Source organism: Telmatherina bonti (genome assembly GCF_933228915.1).
Source record: "Telmatherina bonti genome assembly, chromosome: 22".
NCBI classification, from domain to species: Eukaryota; Metazoa; Chordata; class Actinopteri; order Atheriniformes; family Telmatherinidae; genus Telmatherina; species Telmatherina bonti.
In genome coordinates this window covers 32788607-32814426 of record NC_136631.1, presented here as the reverse complement: position 1 = coordinate 32814426, position 25820 = coordinate 32788607, and the positions used below count along the sequence as shown (strand labels likewise).

General features: G+C 42.2%; 2 protein-coding genes across 2 annotated transcripts in view; one reads left to right on the top strand and one right to left on the bottom strand.

Moving 5' to 3' along the window:
• slc4a11 (solute carrier family 4 member 11) overlaps positions 1–3358 on the bottom strand; it is a gene marked incomplete at its 5' end in the record, with an annotated part of 161488 nt that extends 158130 nt beyond the window's left edge. The window contains one exon of the mRNA XM_079262670.1: positions 3298–3358. Within this exon, the coding sequence (XP_079118796.1) occupies positions 3298–3358 (61 nt within the window). The remainder of the gene's footprint in view (positions 1–3297) is intronic.
• Positions 3359–14504: 11146 nt separating this feature from the next.
• On the top strand, positions 14505–25545 carry ky (kyphoscoliosis peptidase). The gene is made up of 7 exons (XM_079262533.1): positions 14505–14572; positions 15324–15904; positions 15987–16101; positions 16891–17008; positions 18267–18458; positions 18561–18751; positions 18833–25545. The coding sequence occupies exons 2-7, from the start codon at positions 15344–15346 to the stop codon at positions 20146–20148; spliced, it is 2493 nt and encodes an 830-aa protein (XP_079118659.1). The 5' UTR covers positions 14505–14572; positions 15324–15343; the 3' UTR covers positions 20149–25545.
• The last annotated feature ends 275 nt before the right edge of the window (positions 25546–25820 follow it).

Below are 25820 nucleotides of genomic sequence, written 5' to 3'. Positions count from 1 at the left end.
GGAATAAAGCTCTTCTCTGTGAATAGCATGTTTTATTCTGCACTTGGAGATTACTGCAGTGGAAATCAATGTTTTTTTGCTACTTTTTTTTCCCCTTTTCCTGTCTCCAAGTCTCTCAGTGATTGCATCTCAGATGGTCAGACCTGTTGCCTGATGGTGCAGCCACTACAGTGTACTTTTGTTCCAAGTCTGCATCTTCAAAACTTAAGTCTTCTCACACCAGTGAACTGAATTTATCTTTTTCAGAGACTTATTGTTGAAGGGGTGAAAAGGAGGCAAACCTTTCACGAGCAAGGTGGACCGAATGAACTGGCCGGTGAGCACACAGACCGCTGGAAGACTGAAGAAAATGTCCATCTGCAGTGGTTGAGAGCACCACAGACAGACAGACACCTCCATGAAGATATAAAACAACCCCAGGCTTAGCTTACTAAACCATTCATTTTGATTCACGGTACATCCCAGTGGACAGCAGGCTTTCCTTACTTAAACTGTATTAATACGTCTTTAAAATGCAATCATTTCAACTGTGCAGTTACTGCTATGATCATCTGAAAAGGACTGTGAGAAAGGTTTACTTCAGACAGCAAACAAAAGGCATAACCACAAATAACCACAAACCTGAAGAAACATGCATCCATTATAACAATAGTAATGATAGAACAATTAACACAGCATGAGCTGCAATAAACACTACTTCCTGGTCTAAATGTTCCAGTTATACTGAATAAATGTATGCACACAAGAAGTTATATCAGCTGTAAAAGAAACACAAACAGGAAAACATTTAGGGGAAAATATTTAGAAATTTTCAGATCTGCGGCATCCGGAGTATCAGTTATCATTAAATGTCAACCATAAAACACCCCTGTGGTTTGAACCGCACACTTTTTTCTTTTCTTAATGCGCGCTGCACAGTACTAACAGGGTCATGGGTGTATTCTCCTGAGTGGGTCAACATGTACAGCATGGCGTTAACAGCGTCAGAGATAGAGGCTCAAATCCCAGCGGAAACAAAACAACATGTATGCACTCTCAACTCCAGGAGGAGCTCAGGATGAGAGTGCCAGCCAAATGGCATTAATCCTACAAAGGCAGACAGTTACACAATATACATTGGATGATGTGGGGGAAAAAAGGGCTTTTTGGGGAAAATTCAAGGTCAAAAGAAAACTAAAAATGTTCAAACAAGGGTCTGAACTTGGAGGGTTGAAAACTATAAAAGCTTTGGTTTGGTGACGGCAGGTGGAAATGAAGTCTTGAAAGGCTAATTGTGTTCTGCTGTTCGCTTTTAATTACAAATGCTTTGATTTAACTCTATAGTCCAAACAGGCAGTGTTGTAGTGGTCCCTCAAGAAGTGGGTATACTCCAAGCGGCGACCTCCGGCAGTTAAAAGTGAAACCAATGCGGAAGTGCATAAAACTGCAGTTCCCCCTTCATCCATTAGGGGTTCCAAAACATAGCGAATCCTCATGGACTCCCATGTTAAAAAGACCAACATCACAGCAGAAATAAACCTGGTTCAAAAATACATTTTAGGTTTAATAGGTCAGGTTTACCTTCATGACAACTGTGAAGGGAGTGATTTTTTTTTCTGACTCGCCCGTTTAAAAGTAATTTAATCTCAAAATTCGGCATATTTTGGGGCGTGTCTTTTGATTGACAGGTACCCGATAGCCCGCTTCAAGTAAGAAGAACGTAGAACAACCATGGTTTTTAGCCAGTTAACAATGTGACTTAGCATTAGCCCACTTACCTCCGTTAGCTGGTTAGCTCCTGTTATCTCGGGGTTAGCTCAGTTAGCTCTTAGCTACAGAAAGCTCGGAGTTCGCTCAAAGTCAATCATCCACCATGACGCTCACAGACCCCCTCTCAGCTCCACCTCTTTGCCCATATTTGTATTTTCCAGGCGAGACGACACGCATGCCCCTGCCAAGATGGCGATGATAGGAACCGCCCACCAAGCTTCAATTTAGCTCTTCAGGAACCTTCGTGTTATGTCACGGAGGCTCCGCCCATCTGTTTATATACAGTCTATAGTATACTCTCATTTTTTCGCCCTTTTTTGTTTTTAAAAACAGAAAAAAGCCCAGAAAAACGCTGTTCCAGAAAAAGTGAGACGTAAGACTACTCTGTTTACTTTACCCCCAAATTCCATTAGCATATTTGCTCATTTTCACTTAATTTCTACTCTTCCGATTCAGAGAGGAAGAGTTATGAAATGACTAAACCAGTACTGGCACACAAACTGGTGAGAGACAGACTAAAAAAAACATATCTATCCTTATTACAGTGTGTTCAGGCTAAAGTTAACGCAGCTGATGGCTAAATTCACCAGTGTAGCAAAGGTAACCTTAGTTGAGCTGCTGGGCGATGCACATACATGTGTAGGGACGTTTATCATATAAAAGCAGCATCACATGGGGTTTAGAGGTGGGAATACTCAATGCTGACTGAAGTGGATTTACTCCATATACCTGTGTACCCAGGACTACACCACTGCTAACAGGAACAACTTCATGTCTACACTTTGGAATAAAAGTTTGCCAGAACCTAAACAACATATCCTCCTGCTTGGTATTATTTACAATTTGTCATTTAGAAATTTAAACTTCAATTAAACCCTCCTTTCCAAGCCTTTAGTTTAGCTTCTGCTTTGTCATCTTTTTCCTAAGTTAGAGACAAATATTCTGTCTCTTCACACAAAGTAGGAAATGAAAAGATTGGTGGCATAAGTCACTGTTTGTTTGGGGTAAAGCATGTGTTTTGTGTTCTTTCCTGCTACAGTCCTGCTGTAACTCTCCTGACACAACACGTCGGGGGTGAGCAGAAGCCAAAGCCATGCTTTTTGGACACATAATATATACTGGAGGGTATGTGGGGATTTTTTCCTGCAATCATCAAGAAAAAGCACATTACTTTGGATCCTTACTCTCTTATCAGAAAAATCTGGTCACATTTGTCATTATCAGCAGCACATAGTCTTCCAGCTGTGTTTAACACATTTCAGTAGTAATGTGACATATGAAGTCGTGTTTTTCCTCTTTGGACTAATCTGAATCAGGTAATGCCAGATTTAATAAAACTTTCTCCATCTCACCCCTGAATTAACATCTCCTCCCACACTTGAAACGAACTCACAGGAAAGGTTGCTGTTCTTACTTTTCATCCTGCATGGCAGCAAACGAACAGTTTATTTCACACGGTGTTTCAGGAGGGAAAGAAACAACACTGCAGGAGAGCATCACAGCTCAACATGACGGCTGACCTGCAGACAGAACCGGTGTGGGTCTTACCTTTGGTGAAGCGGTTCACTGACACTCCTCTCTCCTTTCCTGCGTCCTTCGCCGTTTTCATGATGCTCCTTGTCCAGAAAACGTCGGAAATGTCTTCACTTCCCGCCTCAAGTCGCGCTCAACTTCGGCCACAACATGAAGGAAAAGTAACGGCAGCGACAAAATCATCATCTGTCATCACCAGGTGTGGATGACGGCGCGCGCCAGCAGAGTGCCACAGCAACGTCCACGCCCACCGCGCGCCTCCAAAAAGTATTCCACGTGGCCAAAAGATACATATATATATCTTTTGGCCACGTGGAATACTTTTTGGAGGCGCGCGGTATATATATATATATATACATATATATGTGTGTGTGTATATATATATATATATATATATATATATATATATATATATATATATATATATATATATATATATATATATATCTCCGGGGACTCCACCTTCCTCCAGCGTCCAAAGACATGCATGTTAGGTTAACTGGTTACTCTAAACTGCTGTCTCTGTCTTCAGAACCCTTAACCTAAAACAATAACTAGTCCTTTGACAATGTGTCTAATTCTGTCAAGCGTTTCCAATTTTTTCCACTAATAAATGATTGCAAACAGATAAATAAATAAGCGTTTCTATATGCCACTACTTTGTCCACTATTGCTGTCCTACACTCTCAAAAAAATGAAAAAGAAAAACTTAATTGTACCTTTAGGGGTCCAGAGGACTGTAACAGCACCACCACTGTGACACCACCCTCCCTCAACAGCAGATACCTATTCTCACCTTTGTGGTTTGTATCGTATGCAGACCATAGTGTACTTCTGGGGCCTAAACACTTCAAATCAAAGTTTATTTGGACAGCACCTTCCATACAAGAAGCAGCTAAAAGGGCTTTACATTTATTAAAACAACAAGTAAAACAAATAGACACATAATTATTCACATACCATACTGACACACCTCCAATACCATGTAGCATGATAAAGCTTTTAAAGTAATCTTCTGTGTCTTTAACCGATACTAATAATCATAGTAAAAGAATAAACATAAAGAATAACATCTAGCTTGGCAGACTGTGAGGAAACGATATCCTGGGATCCTTTCACACCAGGATCCATGACCATAGGGTGCCACAACTTGTGGTTGGCCCTGATCCGCACCACAGTCAAATGGCTGCAATGCAAAGGCCAACCTGCCAGAGGCCATCCCCATGAGGAAAACACTGGAGTAACAGAACTTACCAAGATCAAACAAGACTAAGACCTACAAGGAACCAGCTAAGAAAACAAAATAAATACATACATAATAAAAGTGTGGATAAGAATAAAATATTTAAGAAATAAAGTGATTAAATCAGATAGAAATAAACAGGTAAATTAGAACAACAATAAAAACAACAACAATAAATAAATAATCCTTACATAGACTAAAACCTGGATAAGATCATCTAAAAGCTAAACTAAAAAAGCTAAACAAAGAAAATGTCTATTTAACATCCCAGGACAAAAAGGTTGATTATCCTTTTTCTTTTTAACAGCAATTTGCATGTCATTGAACACATCAGATGCAACGTGGGGCTCAGCGTCTCTGTCTTACCCAAGGTCACTTTGACATGTGTGCTGAAACCTGGGATCAAATCACCATCTGTGTGACTGGCAGACGACCGCTCCGCATCTAGTCGGCCAGACTAACAGTACAAAGAAACGTTGTGTGAAACAGGTTAAAAGAAAAAAAGCCAGTGTGTTAAATCAGTGTACATTCTGACAAAAATCACCCTACTAAATTTAGATCTAAAGGTTTTTTTTCTTTCCTCAGCTCCGCACCAATGTGCCATTTATGGAAATCTGCATTGAATGTACAGGAGCTTTCATGTCCATGTGATGCTTTTTTTTTTTTTTTTTTTTTTTTTTTTTTTTGCCACTTCCTGCTTTTGTTTTTCCTAACAAAGACTAACATTGTGATCTAATTTTTAAAAGAAACAAGACACATGTACCATTTAGTCTACAACTTGGGACCATAAAGGAAAAATAGATAAACAAGTCCAGTAAAGAGCCCTAATAATCTCCTGGAGACATTATTAACGATATTAATCATAAAAAAATGTTTGTTGAACTATTTTTATTAAATCTTTCCGTCATCCTACCTTGATATAAATAATTTATTAAAATAAATGAATGAATGAAAATGGAAAAATGCTCAATTAATCCTCTGAGGGTAAATTATAATGTGGTAACAGTAATCTCTTTTTGTTTAGTATGAGAAACTTATTATCCCAGTGTGTGAATGATGCTGGCAGGAACGACCTCTTGGCTCTTTTTGTCCTGCAGCGTTCTTGAAGAAGCCTCTGACTGAACATATTCTGTTGTTTATATATTGCATATGAAGAATCGTTCATTTTTTAGCAAGTGGTGCAGCTTTTGTTTGTGGACCATCAGCTCCAGTGGCTCCAGAGTTATCTCCGACACAAAACCAGATTTCTGGATCAGCTTCTGATGCTGCTGCTCGATTCAGAAGCAAATTGCACTTTCCACAACAGATTTATTTAATATTTCTATATCATATATCAAGCTATCTACAAATAAAAATAAAAAATGGGTCCAAAGTTTTCATACAAAAATAGTTTACAAAATGCTAAAAATCCCTGTGTTCATGCTTATTTAATCTAAAAAGGAGTCATTGCAATAAAAACAAGATTAAAAAGCTTTTTACAAAGGACATATCACAGATAAATCTCCTCCAAAAGGGAGCAAAACACTGCAAGAATGTACTTTACATTGTAAAAATACTACTGAACTGTTACACACAGCAGTCATGAAATTAGTGTCTCTTCTAAGGAAATATTACAGCAGTTCATATTAATTTAATGTAGATGAAAATGCTCTACAATAAAGCTTAACCAAGATGTACAATGACAACTGGAATGCATAACCAGCCCATTAAAAGAATTATGTCCAGATTAGGGTTTTATGCTGCAATCTCCAGCAGCACTGCTACCAGATGATGGCTCAGACTTTTGACGGTTGGCATAAACCGATTCATCCCAAGTGTAAAAACAAAACAAAGTTAACTCAGAACCTCCACCTCCCCCAAAAACAGCATACACCAGAAGTAATACCTCTAACCAGCTGTCAAGCATGGTGGTGGAAGGGTGATGACCTGGGCTTGCTTTGCAGCCACAGATCTTGGACACCTTCTAGTTTCAAGTGGTTCACGTTCGATGCCAAAATATTCTACAGCCAAATGCGACGCCATCTGTCAGATAACTAGAGCTTGGCTGAAATGGGGTCATCTAGATTTCACAATCCATCCATGAAAGCAGAAGAACCACGAGGCTGGAGGCAGGTGGGGGGCTGCCCAGGTGGGATCAAAAACAAGATACTCAGTAGAAACCAATGAAATTCCAAGCGAGCAAGAACTCTAAGCTGGCTAAACTGACTGGATCTAGCATGCTGAGCTAGCACCATAGACTGTATGTAAAGAGATGGACGTAGCCCCCGTGACGTCACCCCTGACAGTGCTGAAAATGAAACGCCTATGCCAGGAAAAGTAACTGGTTGCAAGAAGTGCAGTAACAGCATCTCACCTGTAGATGGCGTATGTCCTTAAAATGAATAAATCATAAACTGTATTTTAAAAAGATGGACAGAGCCTCCGTGACGTCACCCGTAGGTTTCTGAAGAGCTGAATTGAAGCTCGATGTGCGGTTCCTTCCATCACCATCTTGGCAGAGGCATGCATATCGTCTCACCCGGAAAATACAAATATGGGCAAAGAGGTGGAGCTGAGAGGGGTGCTGTGAGCGTCATGGTGGATGATTGACATCAAGCGAACCCCGAGCTTTCTGTAGCTAAGAGCTAACCGAGCTAACCCGAAGATAACAGGAGCTAACCAGCTAACAGAGGTAAGTGGGCTAAAGCTAAGTCACGTTGTTAACCGAATAAAAACCGCGGTTGTTCTACGTTCTTCTTACATGAAGTAGTAGATCGGGCACCTGTCAATCAAAAGGACACGCCCCTAAATATGCCAAATTTTGGGATGAAATTACTTTTAAACGGGCGAGTCAGAAAAAAATTCACTCCCCCCACAGTTGTCATGAAGGTAAACCTGACCTATTAAACCTAAAATTGATTTTTGAACCAGGCTGTAAACATGTTTATTTCTGCTGTGAAGTTGGTCTTTTTAACATGGGAGTCTATGGGGATTTGCTCTGTTTTGCAGCCATTAGTGGATGAAGGGGGAACTCCACAGAACAAAGGAATCAAAGCAAACTTTATTTAGAAAAGTGCTTTACATAATCAATTTTTTTTAAAATATATGTAAAACCCTCACACACTCAAGTATAAAACATCACACCTGATCAGACTCTCTTTCTCACACACATCATCACACACATCTACACAGCGCACGTTTAACCCCCCTTTCTCCACCCCTCTTTACACCAACACAAGTTTTTCTATCTCTTTACCTGAAACAATGACATAAAAACAAAATAAAAATCTGGTTTAACACTGATCTGAGGAAACAATATCATGGGATTACGTCCACACCAGGAGCCACTTTACAGAGGGAACCGCCCAGATCAAGGCAGGCAGGGGTCCACGCCACAGCCTGAGCTGCAGTGCAGGACCCCACCTACCATCCTAAGCAGGACGATCTCCATGGCAACAATCCCTGCAGACAGAGTAGGCATATCTCCTGATGTGAAGGAAAACCTGTGACAGGAGAGAAGGAAATGAAGGTTAAGCTGAGCTGCACCAGAAACACGATGATGTTTAGTATGTATGTTGATAACAAGCTGTAGCTGCTGAAGTTGGTCGCACAAGCTACAGAATCAGAGCATGAACCTAGTTTCCACATATCATCTCTACATTGTGACTCAGTTTGTGTTAACTTAATACAGATATGGTGTAACCCATCATGTAGAGCAGGGGTAGGCAACTCCGGTCCTGGAGTGCCACAGTCCTGCAAATGTAAGGAGTTTCCCTGCTGCAACACACCTGGCACACATAAGACCTAATCAGCAGACTTGTGCAGAGCTTGACATCAAACTCTGCACAAGTCTGCTAATTAGCCATTGATTTAAATCAGGTGTGTTGCATCAGGGAAACTCCATTTATTAGGGTTTCTGCTGCTAAACGGATGCCATACAGTCTCAGCCATGGAGCTGGAAATGTTTGATGAGTAATAACTCATAGATACCGATTCAGTCACAACTGAATATGGAAAAATACGCTTTACTCACTCACTGCAAGATGCAACAAAACCAGAGGTGGCAATTCCTGGTCCAGAAAGTTAAAGTCCTGCCATGTTTTTGGATCTACCCGTACATTTGGAACAGGTGTTTTCACTAACAGGCTTTTTTACCTGGCAAATAAACTGCTCATTAAATTCAGCTCCTTTGGTGACTGGTCGTAACAGCTGCCGGACAGGACTTTTACTTTCTGGACCAGGAATTGCCACCTCTGAACAAAACTCAAACTGCTTTCACAAGGATTATGTAAAAAATAGTTTTACTTAATTTCTTGAGGAGACCAGCTTTACGAGGGGAACGTTGTTCCATTCTGGTCTGATGCAGGATTCTAGCTCCTCTACTGGACCTTGGTTGATGTACTTCTGCTCCATGATGCTCCAGATGTTTTGTACTGGTGAAAGAACTGGACTGCAGACAGACCAGTTCTCCTGTTCCACCATGCTGCTGTGATGGATGCAGGATGTGGTTCAGCATGGTCCTGCTGAAATCTGCAAGGTCTTTCCTGAAAGAGGCGTTGATGGAGCTTCCCAGATGTGGAAGCTGCCCACGCCATCGACACTAATGCAACCCCATCCCATCAGAGATGCAGGCTGATAACAAGCTGGATGCTCCCTCTCCTCTTTAGTCTGCAGGACACGCCGTCCATGCTGCCCACAGAGAATTCCACATTTCCATCCATCTGACCACAGAACAGTGTCTGACTTCGTCTCAGAGCAGATGGCAGCGTTTACCCTGATGCAACCTGAGCCAAAACATTTTGTGATTTATTTGCGACATAAATGATGCTGATGAACTAATATGGAGAGAAAATGCCACAAAAACCAGCAGACAAAATAAATCTTGGAAAATGAATAGTCGAAATAAATAAACAAAGAAACAAATAAATAAAGAAACAAATAAATAAATTACAAGCTGTATGAGCTCAGGATGCTTATTACTACTGAAATCAGCAAAGTGCATATAAAAGAAAAAGTGCAGACATGTTGGGCCAACATGGGCTCCAGATGGACTCTGGCTGACAGCCAGAATCCTGCGATGGGCCAGGTACCCCCCAGGACCAACGGATGCCCTGCAGGAAAGTTGCTTCATGTAAAAAGATGAATAATGAAATTGTCATTAGTGCAGGTGGATCATGGATAAGAAAAGTACTTTTTCTCTTCATCAGTTTTCAATAGCTGCTGATTTCTGGATACCTAAATAAAATAATTCCAAAGTGTCAGTCTCAGTGGTTTCTTTGTGATTCTGGAACAAAGAACGCAGTTTGAAACAGGGACGCTGAAAGTTTTGTTTTCTGCTCAAAGCAGCAACATTTTCGAGAAAATGTGACTCAGTTCAACGTGAAACAAGTCATATGAAGTCTGTTAAGGTCAGATTATAATTTGGTGAACCCAGATTTCTGTCAGAGATTCTTCGCTGCAGCCTGGAGAATGAGGCGGGGTTAAAATTGTTAAGGGGGCGGAGCTTTCCTTCTGGTCAGTCTGAATGATGGCGGATTCAGTGGAGCGATGGCATGGTTTTATTTAATAAATAAAGCGAGAAAAGGTCGTCGTAGGGCAGTGAGAGTCAGTGTTAATGCAACAAGAGCCGCACTCAGCAGAGAACCGCCACCGCTCCCCCCCAAACAAAGCGTTGCTAGGCAACGTGTCCTGCTAGGTTGCCAAACCAGTAACATTCAGCTTTTTAGCAAGGAATGGTTATCCTAAATATTGCACGGAGTAACGGCATCTCAGCCCCGTGTCTGGGTTCACCACAAGAATCCTCCAGGAGCTGCGAGCTGATCGCTCTGATTGGTTGACGCCCCGCATCAAGCGGCCAAAGTTCAGCTTTGCCCATCTCTGACTTTTGCCACGTGTTCCGCACGGAACGCCAATGCCCAAAACGCTCGAAACGCGACGCGAGAAAGCTTGACGCCCCGTTGCCACGCCTCCACATAGACTTTACATGGAAACCTGCCGCTCTTGACGCTCAAAATGCGTTTGGTCTGAACACACCGTAACTCTAACCCTAACCTAACCTCACCCCACACCCATTTGACATCCAAACCCACCCATTGGACGTCTAACCTGGCCCAATATCCAGCCCCACCCCCATTCTCCAGGCTGCAGCCGGGGTTATCCATTTCTGATGCTTTCCCACGAGTGATTTTCAGAGGTCCTTGGAGTGATTTTCAGTCCAGAAACATGTCAGTGTTGCCTGAGGATCCCCAAGATCCCCACCAGCTAGCTCTGACCTTCATCTCGCTCACATGCGCAAAGATTCCTCCGGTCTCTCTAAATGTTTTGATGATACAGATCAGGGGCGGGCAGCTCCAGTCTTTGATGGCATCAATCCTGCAAGTTTTAGGAGTTTCCCAGTTGCAACACAGCTGACACACTTGTGCAGAGCCTGACACCAAACTCTGCACAGTCTGGTAATTACCCACTGATTTGAGGGAGGTGTGTTGCAGCAGGGAAACTCCCAACACTTGTAGGACTGCGGCTCTCACGGACTGGAGTTTTCCTACCCGTGTCATCAATGGGACCCATGTCTCATATTAAAAACACATTTTTATTCTTTGGCATTTTAGCAAGACTGAGTTATCATTTGTGTCCTTGTATTTTATTTTTAACTGTTCTTTTATTATAATTGTTAAATGCCTTTTGTTGGGCATTAGATGTGGCTTCAGGAGATTTAAAAAATTATCGCATTCTGTTATATTTTTTTTCAGCACATGCCCAACTTTTTACAGGTTGAATTTTCTCTTTTCAGAAATTCATTTGTCCCTGTTTTTCACCCCGGAGTGATTTCCCTCACATCATCTATCCGTATGTCACACATCTCTCTGAGCAGGAGAACACCCCCCCCCAAACCCACCCCCTCCTCGCTCTCCTTAATAAGCCAGAACGAGATTCCTTGGCTGACAGCTGTTCCAGATGGCATTATTACTCTGTGGTTTCACAGTCATCTGGCACAGGATCCACCACCAGTGGAGGTGGCTCTCCCTCTGCCGTGCCTACATGTCAACATCAACACAAACACGGGCATATGGCAGTGTTACGTAACATGCCACCTTCTGGCTGATCACCTGAGTGGGTTCTTCCTTTTTCTTGTCATTTTCTGTGCAGGTTTCAGTTGGATAAAACATGTTTTGAAAGGCTGTTTTTCCTCCATGCAGTATTTATTTACATGGAGAAACACACTGAACATGACACTCTGCTGAACTGAGCGTCGAGGTGAGAAAAGCTTGATGGGTCTCATCTTCCGTGGCAGAAAACAGCCTGAATACATACTGGTAAGGCACAAAATTGGTTTAGCTTTAAAGTTCAAAGCATGCAAGATGAATACGGGAGATGTGTGCATTGATTTGAACACTGGGCTAGTTTCCCCTCCTGCATAGAAGAAGGAACAGGCGGCTTTTTCATTTCTTATTTTAATGGTTTTTCTCATTATTTTTGCACATATTCATTTTCTCAGAAAGAGAGTCTCACATGAAACAATAAAATTACAGCGGAAATTGATTTGTTAGCGTTGATAAAGATTGTGATGAACTGATTTTAATATTCCTTTTAGTCAAATTGCTTGATCATTTGGGAATTCAGGATGCTAATTGCATTTTTTCAGAGGGAGTTGTGTCCGTCACTGCTGAATATATTTCAACTCGCTTCATATTAGTTCTTCATGATAAATTTTCAGTGGGCAACATATCTAAACTGCATAGAGGTCATGAAAACCACGCTGTTGTGCACACCAAGATGAGGTGTTGTCCAACATGTAGCATTAAATCAACCTCCGAGTGGTGGTACCCTCACGTGCACACATGCAAACCACCCATTGAAGCATGATTCTTTGTATAATTCTGTTATAAATTACATTTCGAGAACTAAAAGTGAACTGAACTGAGTGAAAATATTTTTCCAATGGTACTTCATAGTCTGTGCAGCTGTATTGATCATGGTGGAGGGTTTCCCAGGCTGAGCTGCCTAAATGCTCATTTACACTTAATACAGATGAATGGAGACACAGATGGAAGGATGAACAGTTTTGTCCGTCTTCTAAGTTTTTTACTTGTGTAATTTTGTCTGTTTGTATCTCATATATCCATCATTTGGTGCAGAAAAGGATGCAATACCACCAGAACTCATAGGGGCAGTGTTGAGTTGTATAGCTGTCATGCAACCAGTGAAAGGGACAGAGAAGAAGAAGAGGAACCGAAAGAAAACAATGCAGAAACCACAAAATAAAAAACACTGAAGAAGAAGACGTAGAAAGTGTTGAGATAGTTGACAACCATAGACAAGGCAGGAGCATTTGAATGAAGGCTGTGTGAGTGTTTGCAATTTCAGCCACCAACTAATGTCAAGATGCAGACTAAACTTTGAACTCAGCACGGTCCCTCAGAGGAGGAACTGACTTAACAACCACAGCAACATAAAAGATGAATGGATGTATGACAACATTTGAAACAGACATCCCCATTTTCGTACTTAAGGAGGTATATATGGGCTTTTAAAGCTCCAACATAACATTAAAGGGGTGCTATGATGGTATTTTGAGTTTTCTGAGCTTTCTACAGTAGTGTTGAATCCTCATCAGACATGTGAACGACACTGTTTTTTATCACCTAAACTCATGTTTGAGTTTGAGTTTAAGTTCCAGCACTCTCTCTGTTCGGTTTCCGTGGTGACAAAAAAGAGTTTTTTTTAGAGAGTTTTTTCTACTTGGAAATCCTTGTGACATCCCGGGGGATAAGGTTCGGTGATTGGTTACCTTCTACTGGTTAACAAGGGCATGTACAAATACATCAGGCGGGTGGAAAACGTGGGATAAAGTTATTTCCAACGATGGCTGGTGAGTTTACCAAAGAGAGACATCCTGCTGCATTCGTTGCTGTGGGTTGCTGTTTTCCACTTCGTTTTCAGGCTCTGATTCAGGTTCCAACATGTAGGGCTGTATGCTATGTGTTGACATTGTATTTTGTTTTTTTATTGAGTTTATATTAGCCTAATCCTTCTGTTTATGAGATGTTACAATGACGGTGAAAGCAGGTGCAGTGCGCGCTCCCGATGTAGTGCAGTGGCGGGAGGCGGGGCTTAATGCAGAAGAGTCTCAATCCACTCGTTTTGCCCGCAGGCTGATCTGACAGCCTACGGAGAGGGTCGGTCTGAAGTAAATAAAGCTATTTGTGACAATAACTCCATCAATCCCAGCCCTTCTGGTCTCAGAAATGAAAATAAATTAGCCTGAAATGCACATAATAGTTCCACTTTAATCCAAAAGTGGTTTTCATTTTTGGTCATCACACACAGGTATTTCCCCAAACTTACATAATGCTGACAATATTTTAAAACCAATTTCCTTAAGAAAAACTATGTCCAAAACTGATGATGGTCTGACAAATCCTAATCAGCACTGACATAAACTGTAGTTTTATACCCAGTTATGGCACCCTGACCGGTCATTAATTATTCAGCTTATTGTTAAATGATCCAGAAAGGTGTTTATGCTTTTACATTTCCATTGCCTTTTTTCATTTAACCTTTTTAATGTGTTGCTCCCTGAATTGTTTAATGTTTATTTTAAAGTACAAACCTTTTTCTTTGTATTAATGTTTGTTGAAAGCAGGTTAACATAAAATCAAGAATCACAAATTGAAGTTTTTTGTTGCATTTTTCCACTTAAAAAGCATTCACAATTCCAAGCTGACATGCACTCACACACAGTCTCTGGTGATCTAAACACTGATCAGCAAATGCACGTACAGTATGCACACAAGCACATTCGAACAATAAATCTGTAAGCACACACACTCAGACTTGCAAATGCACACACATGCACATGGGTCTCCTCAGTGGGGGCTTACTCCATTGGTTGGTCTTAACTGCTTTGTAGTATTTATAGGTCTGTTATTCTGGGGTCTGTTCTGGCAGGACACTGGGAGAGTATATAAGCCTCCCCCTGCACTCGGGGCATCACAGAGAACACACAGTGGAAACATCTCTGACTGACACTTCAGCAAACATCCAGCAGGGCTTTGAAATCCTTCCAGGGTGAGTAAACTCCTCGGCAACATTTAGAAATGTACTTAAGGTCAGCATGTTCACCTTGAATCAGCCTGAACACCTTATATCAGTATATTAAAGAGTCGTCATGATGCTACTGCTGATTATTTCTGGAAAAAAATAGTTGAGTTTCACTGTTGAGATTACGTTTACTCCATCATGGAGCCATGATACTAATTATATGTTTTCTGGAGTTCTCACTTTGATGGCGCTCCAGTACGAGTGGAGGTCAGGGTTTGGTGCCCGGTGTGCTGGTAGGACTTGATGAACTGCTGAGGGACACTTGAGCTGGACACACACTCGCCAGCTCACCCTGGGTCATGGTTGAAGGACGGTCACTGTGCCAGCCATGCTGTCCTTTTGAAATAATAAATAGTTTTCCAACAGATGAAATTTTCTATGTGTGGCTTATTTATATCTGCAGATGAACACAGATCCCACCGAGGAGGTTGAAGTGCCACATGATTAAGGGTTTGACTGTGTGCTGTAGCTGGGACACTGACTAATGACTCTAATCTTTGCATTAATTTATGGTTATGAATAGACATTATGTAATTGCAGATTTATCATTGTCTTGCATGGAATGTGCTGCACTGGATAATCCGTCTGCATCTCTTCTACGTGCAGCATGAGCTCCACGGCCATGGATCTTCAGCAGTCATGTGTCTGATCTTAAATAGAACAGCGAACTAAAGTTTTGACCTGTTTTTATATCCTCTCTGCCTTTTTCTCTGATTAGGGAACCATGCATTTGGCATAATGTCAGCAGAGGTCGCCATTCAGAAGTTTTCTTTTCCATTTTCATGCGCTGCACACCTTTCTTCAAAAGAAAAGGTTGCTCAGAAGGGATGTATTCAGGTAAAGGAGGTGGAGCTTAATGAACTTGAAGAGAGTCCGATATTAAGTGAGCGGAGGCCCACTGATGCTTTAGATGCTCTCCAGCACAATGAGACCCAAGTCCAAGAAAGCACAAAGCCTCCTTCAGGGGGGGACATGGTAGCGGCCCATGTCTCGGTCTCTGCTGAAGCCTCCCAGGAAGCAGCGGTCTGCAGGCGGAGCGTGTTGGAGACTCTGAGGGTGGAGAGTGAGGATCAACGTCCTGCAGCAAAGAGGCAGCTGTCGTCTGAGAGCGCAGCTCGGACCATTACGGCGGTGAAGAAGAGTGCGGTGAGGAGGGAGGCTGAACAGAAAACACAGCTGGGACAGAGGGGGACGCCGTGTGCTGCCAGGGCAGGCAAAAGAAAGCAGAGAAAGGAGCTCTTCACCAGCTCAGAGGTCTTCCTCAGGCTTGACTCACACGTCATCAGGGCAGGAGCAGAGGTGATCAAACCTGCCACACAATCTTACAATGATGTAAAAAAATAGATGATTTCACCTGACAATGCATCTCTGTGTGCTTCAGCTGAAGGAAAAGCGTGTTTATGATGTGAAGACGATAGTACAAAGCATCACGCAGGGAACCAGGACTGAGCTGGAGAGAGTGCGTGCTATCTGGGTCTGGCTCTGCCACAACATCGGTGGGTTTCCAGGAGGGCTGTGACGACACGCTTTCCTCCTGATTCAATTCGATTCCGATTTTTTGGGTGCCGATTCGATTTAAATTGCGATCATCACTATTCTTCTTCTTTCTATTGCTGATTTTTGTAGATTAAAAACAAACAAAAAAAAAAATGTATGAAACCTTTTTTTTCATTACAATGAGGAAGAAAACAACACAGTAGTCAGATCATCATTCTGCTGCTATAATGCCCAAGAGGAAAAAGTAAAAAGATCATTAAAAGTATTAAAAATGACAAAAATTTTATAATGGATTATTTTTTTTATTTGAAAAAAAAAAATCTAATTTAAAATTGTGAAGCAAAAAAAAATCCCAATTTTCAATTTTTCGATTTGATTTTCCCACCCCTAGTTTACAGAAATACATCAACTCAACATGCTGAGATCTGTTAGGGCACTGCAGGAATTATTAGTTTCTCTTTTTTGTTTAACTTATTTAATTAAATGATTGCAAATTTATTTGCATTTTATTCCAACCAAATCATTTTATTTTGTAATATGTTAAATTAAGTTTTTTAAAAAAAATTTCTTGAATTTAAATCATTATTTTAAATTTATTAAAATAAATTTTTGATGCTTTTTAAAAAAATTTTTTAAATTTTTTTATTTTTACAATCTTTTTTTACAGTTATTTGTCCCATTTCCTGTTGGGATAAATAAAGTTTTCTTTTTATTTAACTTATTTTTTTTATATTTAAAGCAGGTCTCACATGTTCCCTGTCTGAATAAGAGCCACGCTGTCTCCACAGAGTACGATGTGAGTGGATACCTCGGCCACTCAGAGAAGCTGAGCTCCACAGAGGAGGTGATAGCGGCTGGTCGGGGTGTTTGCTGCAGCTACTCCAACCTGTGTTCAGAAATGTGCAGGTAAACACATCAGAGACAGAAACTGGATTTAGAACAAATCACAGATTTATTAGACGCTCAGCTGCAGAGCATGCAGAACTGAAAGCTGCATTAATAAGACGGAATATAAATAAAAAATTTGTTTCTACTCAAGTCGTTTCTGGAGACAAACATTAGAAAAGAACCTGGACATGAAATGTTTATTTAAAACTCTTACTGCTTTTGTAGAAATGAAATGGACATGGATAGCAGCCAGGTGCTGTGACTCAATGCACTTTATGAATTGATGATTATCAGCGTGAGCACCTCCATGATCGCAAAGGTTTGGTCACTTTGCTTTTCTGCAGCATTCAGGATGCTTAGGATGAAAAACACCAGCAAACATCTTAAAGCAGCAGATTAACATCCATTAATATGGGAAAGGTTATAAAGGTATTTCCAAAGCGGCCGTAGTTCTACTGACTTTTAGCAACTTGATAGTGGAAGACAGTTTCTATCTTCAAGGAATGGACGTCCAACAATTTTATCTATAAGCCGGGCCATGCGATGCTCAAATATGGTTCCAAACAAAACAAAACAAGAGCTGCTATGTCTTATCCTCCACAGACCTCAGCTAGCATGTTAAATGTTTCATCCCACAACTGTACAGCTCAGCTCTAAAGACCTCTGGAGATTATCTGTCTTTTTGGCAGACAAGATAAGGCAGAAGGAAAGCAAACACAGCTTATCAGCATGAACTCCACATGCCAGCTGTCCAGCACGGCGGTGGAAGGATGGTGGTTTGGGCTGCCAGGACCTGGAAACCTTGCAAACACTAAACTTTCCTTTATAGCAAAGTTTTGGAGTTAAGTTTGAGGCCATCTGTCTGACAGCAGGACAGTGATCCCAAACAGATCTACAACAGACAGAAAACAACCTTAAGAGCTGAGCAGGGATCTGAAGAGAACCAAGCGTTAATTGTAAGACTGTAAACTGGAGTGGGGGAAAAAAAAAGGTCCACAAGCTGCTTCTTCACTTTGCTTTGTGCTCAATAAGTTATGATAGATTCATATGTTGTTGTAGTTTTGGAAACAACTGTGTATCCTGATGTGTTAAACCTTCGAACGGAGAAGGACAGACTTCTGAGAATGAACATCATTCCTCAGTCAGAGCGAGCGCTCTTTCTACTCCCATGTAATCTGTGTATTCTCCAGCCTTGATCCCTTTAGTCTTCAAAGACTCGGGTGTGAAAGCGAGCTTGGCTCGAACAGAAGAGCTGAGAAGGTGTTTATGTTTACAGAGAGGTGGGCATTGAATGCCAGGAAGTGCCAGGCCACAGTAAGGGCATCGGGTACCGTCAAGGCCAGAGCCTCAAGCATGTGAAATCGGATCACCTGTGGAATGCGGTGTTCCTGGGAGGACAGTGGTTCCTGCTGGATGCCTGCTGGGGAGCTGGACGGGTCGATATGGAGCATGAAAGCTTTGTGAAGAGGTGGGGAAGGGAAATCTGTCATGCTGCGGTTTTGTTTCACAAGGAGGGATTCCCCTCCCCAGCCAGTCGGCATTCACTGGTTTCATGTCTGCTGCATTCAAGGTTCGATGATTTCTACTTCCTAACCGATCCGGAGGAGTTCATTGATTCCCACTTCCCAGATGAGGAGAAATGGCAGCTCCTGGATACGCCCGTCACCCTGGAGGAGTTTGAGAGGAGGGTTTTCAAGACATCTGCCTTCTTCACCTTGGGGCTCAGGCTGATAAACCCTCATCACTTCTATATCGTTACAAGTAGGCAATGGTTTTTTTATGTTTGGTATTCTTTCTTGAGGTTTTTCCTGCATTTTTCTCTAAACAAATCTTTTTTTTCAGATAACGGTGAGACAAACGTATCCCTCGGCTTCTCCAGGCCAACAACTTTCACCTACGAGATCATTCAGCACCGGGACCTTCTCCACAGTGGAGCCTCAGACCAGAGAGAGTCCAGCAATTCTTCATTCGGCCTTGTCACGGTCTCCCATCGGAGCATGAAGTTGCAGCTTTTGCCACCTGCAAGCGGCACGTATGACGTAAAAGTGTTTGCAAGGCCCGAATCCGCTGCCACGCCTCTGGTTTGGGTGTGCTCCTTCACGGTTGAGTGTCCGGCCCCGAGGGCCACGGAGGACATCCCAGAGAACCCCTTCCTGTCTTGGGGCCTCCAGCCTGTTGCCGGATCCTTGGGCGTGGCAGGGAGCAGCCAGGGCAGTGAGGTTGCTGAAGTAGATGAAGGTGCGTTTGACCTGGTGTTGAAGACGTCCAGGCCTCTGATGGTGCTGTGCGAACTGGTCCACCCGCAGATGGAAGCTGTTGTAGCCAAACGCTGCTTGGCAACTCAGATCCAAGCAGAAATCCTCCGCTGCCATGTTCTGTGTCCGTTTCATGGCTTCTACCGACTGTCTGTGTTCGTGCGGGACTATGAGAAAACAGAAGTCAAGTTCCAAAACGCTGCAAACTTCTTGTTGCACTGCAAAGGGAAGGTCATCGGCCCAGATGAGCTGTTCCCTCCAAACCTGGGCTCGGCATATGGGCCCGGGACGCGGACATCTGAAGCTGGGTTGTCCAAATTCAGCCACAACAGTGGTGTGGTGAGCACCCAGCAAGGCAAATGTAACATCACCTTCCACAACCAGCGGGACCTGGAGCTGCACTGTGTGCTCCACAAAGCATCAGGGATTCCACTTTCACGTCACTTGTTCTGCACATACACAGACAGCAAGGTGACAATCAGTGCTAGCCTTCCTGGGGCGGGAGTGTATCGGCTGGGACTCTACGCACGCATTGCTCCTGGGGGAGATTTCAGTCCCATGTGTGACTTTGTCGTGAGGAACAGCTGCGCTGATCCGAGACCTCCGTTTCCCTGTGTTTACTCAGCCTGGAGGAAAGGCTGTGTGCTCTTTGAACCGCGTTTGGGCCTTCTGGACCCCTTATCCTGGGTCCACTTCAGGGTGCGGGTTCCCGGGGCTCTGAGGGTGAGTGTGGTAGGAGAAACGAGGACTGATCTGAAACTGAACAAGAGCAGAGTCTGGGAGGGGGAGGTTTTCAGTGGAAATGGTCTCCAAGAATTGAAGCTGGCTGCCTGTTTGGGCGAGTCCTGCGACATGGCGGTTTTGATGACATTTGACATAAAGCAGCTGGAGAACGAAGAGTGAAATCACACAGCTCCCTGATGGACGCCGCGCTTGAAAATGTCTGCATTGGGCTGGGATCTCTCACCTGGACTGAGAAGGTAATGCAGACGAAGTCCTGTTACGACAGCGTGAAGGAAAAGCGTAGACAAGCTTTGGCACCAATAAACCATGTACATGCAATAAGCTAAAGATACTGTGCAGATAATACACCACCTTGAATCTGCTGCACAAACCAATCTGCATTTCCATTGACTGCAAGCAACTCCGATGGGAAATCTAGGAAGAGTTGTGATTGGATCACAAACTGAAGTTTGCACTGCGCCACTTATGCGTCATCTAGACTTGTGATTTATCACAACTACAGAACATCTGCAAGGTAGCTGAGGAGCACTCCGGAAATTTAACTGGACACCCCAGTTTGGATTAGTTGCCCATCAGGTTTATTGACATGAGACACTCTGAACAGCTGTCTGAGTGAAAGGTGGACGGTAGTGAAATTAGGCATCCTTGTGTGAAATATGGGTGGACATGAGACTGAGCTTGTGGGGTTTGGAGGGTAGCTTTTACAAAAGAGCCACATTTCAGCAATTAGATTCCAATAGTTACAAGAACAGCTTTGCTTGTTTTGGTTGGTCTTTCTACGTGTTTACTCTGCAGTAAGGCTAAGGTTTAAAGCAGGGGTCACCGCTCTGGTCCTCAGGCCCAACCATCCTGCAGGTTTTAGTCTATCCCTGATCCAACACACCTGATCTGAATGAAAAGGGACTCCAAAAACCTGCCAGCTCTGCACCGGCTGGTTAATGAGCTATTCAGCGTTGATGCTGGACTTCTTAAAGGAATCAGACCTTCTATAAAATGTGTTTCCCTCTCCACCAGATCCAACTGGTGTGGTTGATCAGATTGCGAACAGAACTTTTACCAAATTCTTCCAATGTCTTCCCTGTCAGCTGTCACTCATGGATAAAGATTATGCGCTCAAACCACAAAGCACTTCCTGTATTTGGTCCACTTGATTTGGCCCGAGACCCCTGTTTGTAGACCGACCGAATCAGTTTCTTTGATCCAAATCAGAATTTGATGTGCGCGTTCACATTTCCCCAGAATAAATGGACTTCAAAAGCAAATGGACTGGGACTCAAATCAAAAGGCTGATGTAAATGTGCCCTGAAATGTCCTTTTCGCTGGGAGATAGAGGACTTTTTGTGTTTGCAATACCATTTGGGTTTTTTCCGTAGTTAATACCTGATATAATATTCTTTTTTTTAAAAATAGAAATCTGTAAACAGTTTAATTTTTGACACTGGAAATTGCGCTGAATTGCTTCTTCAGGGTTTCCAGACACTCAGGAAGACCTGTATATCACACACTAGTTCAAAGCAAAGGTAAAAATGATCCAACCAGATGGCGTTAGTGTTCACTGTTCTTTGGCCACCACATGGGTAAATTACAGCAAACACCAAGCAGGGTGGTGAATGGACGGTGGCTGTCAGTGGCCAAAATTCTTCCAGACATAAACCTGTTTTTTGTCATGTATGTGGATCTACGGTAGGTAGATATAAATGACACGTTCTATAAAGAATATGAACAAACATGTTACATTGTTCTCATCAACCAGTGATTTTCTTACATGCTGCACCTTTAACCCCGTAGAACCCAAGAACCCTTTTTTTCTTTGGAAAATTATGAACTATGCATTAAATGACTGCTATGTGTTCACTAAGCACCAAAATATCCACTTTTTCAATTTTAACCCTTTATTCCCTAATTTAGGATTTGTGCCATATTTGACCCTTTGGGCTTTAGGCGTATGATTTCAAAGAATCACAATAACAAACACGGCCACTGTAAACTATTTTATATTTAGGAAAATAATCAGTCAACCACACAGCTACATTTAACAATGTTTTATTTATTTTTGTTGCATGTTAGAACTGGATTTCAAAAGTACACTTTGGCCAATGGAAACCACAACACAAGGCCAAAATCACAATAACAGTAAAATTGGTCTTGGGTTATCCAGAAATCTATTCTGCTCAAGAGAAGACCTCACACTAGACGATGTGATCCTTTTTTTGTTTATGCAGAGAGGAACGGCACATTTTTCACAGTGCATTTCAGTTTTGAGGTCCTTGCACACAGCACATCGACGGCGATGTTCCTCCTTGACAGGCCAATGGGCGATTTGGTCGAAATGAACATCTGCACTCTGATAAACTAGAATAAATCTTGGTGGTGGGGAGGAGGGAGCTGAAGTTGGTGGCCTACCCTGACTTCTTGCTGTTCCAACTTCAACCAAGCCTTGAGCAACCAAACCCTTAAACTTTTGAAGTTTGAGTACTTTTGATCCAGTGATTCCCTTTGCCTCACAATCATGCTGGTAAAGAAGCCATGCGTTGATCACCGCAACAGACATAAACATGCCAGAAAAGTATCATATACCAGCGACGGGTCCTAATTGGGAATTTGCAGCGTGCAAGATGTGCATCCAGCGTGTCAACTCCTCCCATTGAAGCGTTGTACTCCTTGATGTTTGGCTGATCAATATTGATGTACTCTTTTTTTGGACTTGTCCCAGCGCCGAGCTTTTCCCAAAGGTTCTGGTCCAGCATATGTTGACATCAAAGTGACAGCTTTTGTGTCTTGCCATTTTAGACAAACAGTGTTGGTGTTGGACTCGGTTCGATAATCATTGGATCCGCGACCATTCTTGGACAGGTCTTTGTCCGTCATCAGGTTGCACCTCGGCAAGCGGTTTTTTCGCACAGTTCCTGTGTAGTAGATCCCCTTTGCCAATAATTTCTCAATGAGGGGCATCGAAGTAAAGAAATTGTCAGCAAAAAATCAGGAAATGTACTTTCTCTGCAAGTGATTCGCATAGCTTCACCACAATGTCTCCACCAACTCCCAACTCGCTCTTACTTTTTGGTTCATGGCTTCCATCTTTTCCCTGATATATCTCAAAGTCGTGCAGGAGGCCAGTGACACAGCAGTGTGCCCACACTTTAAATCCCCACGGATGTGGCTTCCCTTTGATGCACTGCCTTATTCCACCAAATTTGCCTTTGTATGGCAACATCATCTCATCAATGGACTGTTTTTGGCGAGGAGCTATAGTCAGAAACTGTCTCCGAAAAGAGTCCAAAAATGGTCTCAGTTTCCAATGTCAATCTTTTTTTTGTTCTTCACTGGCTTTTTCGTTGTCCACAAAGTGCATGACAGAGAGTAGCAGGTTGAATCGGTTGCGACTCATTACGTCTGCCATAGGACCATAACGAACTTCACTTTCCCAGTACTGACGAACTCCAGACATTTGAACTAATCCCATCCTGAAATACATTCCTAGAACTTGTTCTATCTCTTTTACTGAAGTGTCAACACATTTCCCATGCTTTTGAACACTGTATTGATTGCTATGCTCAACAATATTTTCGAACATATCATGAGAAAAAAATTGTTTAAAGTAAAGCAGTGGTGTGTCTGTGGTGGCATCCTGGTACGACTCAACCTGTTCACCTTGAAAGGTCACATCAGGCACCTCAAAATCTGTCTTTCTCCACCTGTATGTTTTTGAGGCACGTTTTGGGTCAATCTGTGGCCTAGCAGTCTCGACCACATCTTCATCATTAGACAAGTCACTGTCTTGTGCAGAGGATTCACCACCATCACTTTCATGCGGTTGAAACAGTTCGTCGGAATCGCTATCACTCAGGGTCAAAGTCACTATCATCAGCTTGAAGTTGCTCCAATACTTCTGCAACAGTGAACTTTCTCTGATGCTTTCGCTGTTCTGAAAAGGAAGCGGTCATACTCCCTGAAAGAATAGAGATTTACTTTTTTAGTCTTTGGCCCTGTATTACCAAGGTAACATAGTAAATATATTATGCAAAGGAATTTATTTCAAGGCTTTAGCCAAATACAGGACTGTCACTACTCTCTATCTAAAAACTCACTCAAAGAACCAAAGTGTCATTTTTGACCCGCCATTTTTTCACCAATACACCCAGAGGGTCATTTTTGGCCCATCGTTTTTTAAGCTAGCTCAGAGTCAATGATTTATCCAAAACTAACATAAAACGTATTTCTAGACCTTTTTCAAGCTCAAACTAAACAGATTAACAAAAAATCAACAATTTTACCAACCTCTGGTGGAAAAGACGATTTTGTTTGGGTAGGTTTCGAGCTCAGCAAAACAGTATGTGGTCAGGCATCTTGTAACTACCACACTGGCTCATGTCAGATATATTTTCATCCACTAGGTGTCTCTGTGCAGCGGTCAGAAGTGGTACTCTGGGATTCTGGGGTCAAATTGGATTTTTTTTCAAAATGTTTGTTAATTTTGGGCAGCAGCAATTAACAGTGGCCAAATTTGACCCCGTGGGTTCTCCAGGGTTAAAGGGGCAGCAGCAGTTTCAGTCACAGATAGGCAAATTGATCAAATGCAAACAGTGTCACAACAAGAATTTGATGTTTGATGCATTGATAACTACAAAAATGACAAGATGTAGAGTTTCAGATGGTAAAGTAGACCTTTGGTTTCCTCATTGTGAGTAGCTGTTAGCTTAGCGCCACCTTCAGAATTCTTCCCCGATTCACCGAATCGAGACTCTCTGACTCCTCTCTCCTCTGGCTAAGACACTGACATGTAACGCCACCTAAGAAGAAAAAAAAAGGAATATTCCTTTAAAAGATGTTTGGGTGTTGAGGAGAGTAATTAGTCCCATCTGTACTTATTTTATCCCTTCTGTATACAGTTGTAGTTGTGTGAGATTCTGGGTCCAGAGTCGTGATGCTAAACTGGGAAAGGCCTGGTTGCAGACAGGTCAGACCACTTCCTGCACCTTCCTGTTCTGCAGCCATGTCAGTATAAAGTGGTGAGGTTTTGTATTGTCTTCTTATAAAATCCATGATGTCCCTGGAGAACAGTCGGTCTGGACGGCAGCATTGTTGTAGAATCTATTTCTGCATTAATGCTAAATTCCTTTAGTCAAGGACACTGACACTACCCCACGCCAAACTCTATTTGATTTCTTATTGATAAGATGTTTGTTTTCCACAGTTCTTCCATTAAAGACCTGGTTTACCATTTGGTCCGACCTCACATGTATTTCCAGCTGTGTGATGGTCCACCTAAAATGTTGCATCTGCTCACAGTCAGCACAGGCCTCTCATTTGCACGGTGAACTTTGAAGTGGCATTAGTAAATATATCTCCATGCTGTAGCGCGTGATAAATGTTTCCTACAGTGATGAATGTGTGCCTCTATCTTCTGCTGATCAATGATGGGTGTTAATGCAGAACCATCTGAGGGATCAAAGATACTTGCATCTTTTCCCTTTAGGGCAAAAAAAAAAAAAAAAAAAAAAAAAAAAAAAAAAAAAAATCCTGCAGAAACTCAGAGGGGAGCGATTCCTCCTAAACTGCCACTTTAAAACTTACATACAGTGTATGTATATATATATATATATATATATATATATATATATATATTATTTTTTTTTTTTTTTTTTTTTTCTGTTTTCTCTCTTTCCTGTCCATCCTCTCTTGTCAAGTCCAGCATTAATATGCAAACTCTGTAATACAAACACAAAATAAACTGAAAAATGAAATAAGAATCCAGAATATCAAGGTGATCATTATACCTATGAAGCTCCTCTTGGTAACGCCAGACCATCATTCTGCATGCTTCAATGCTG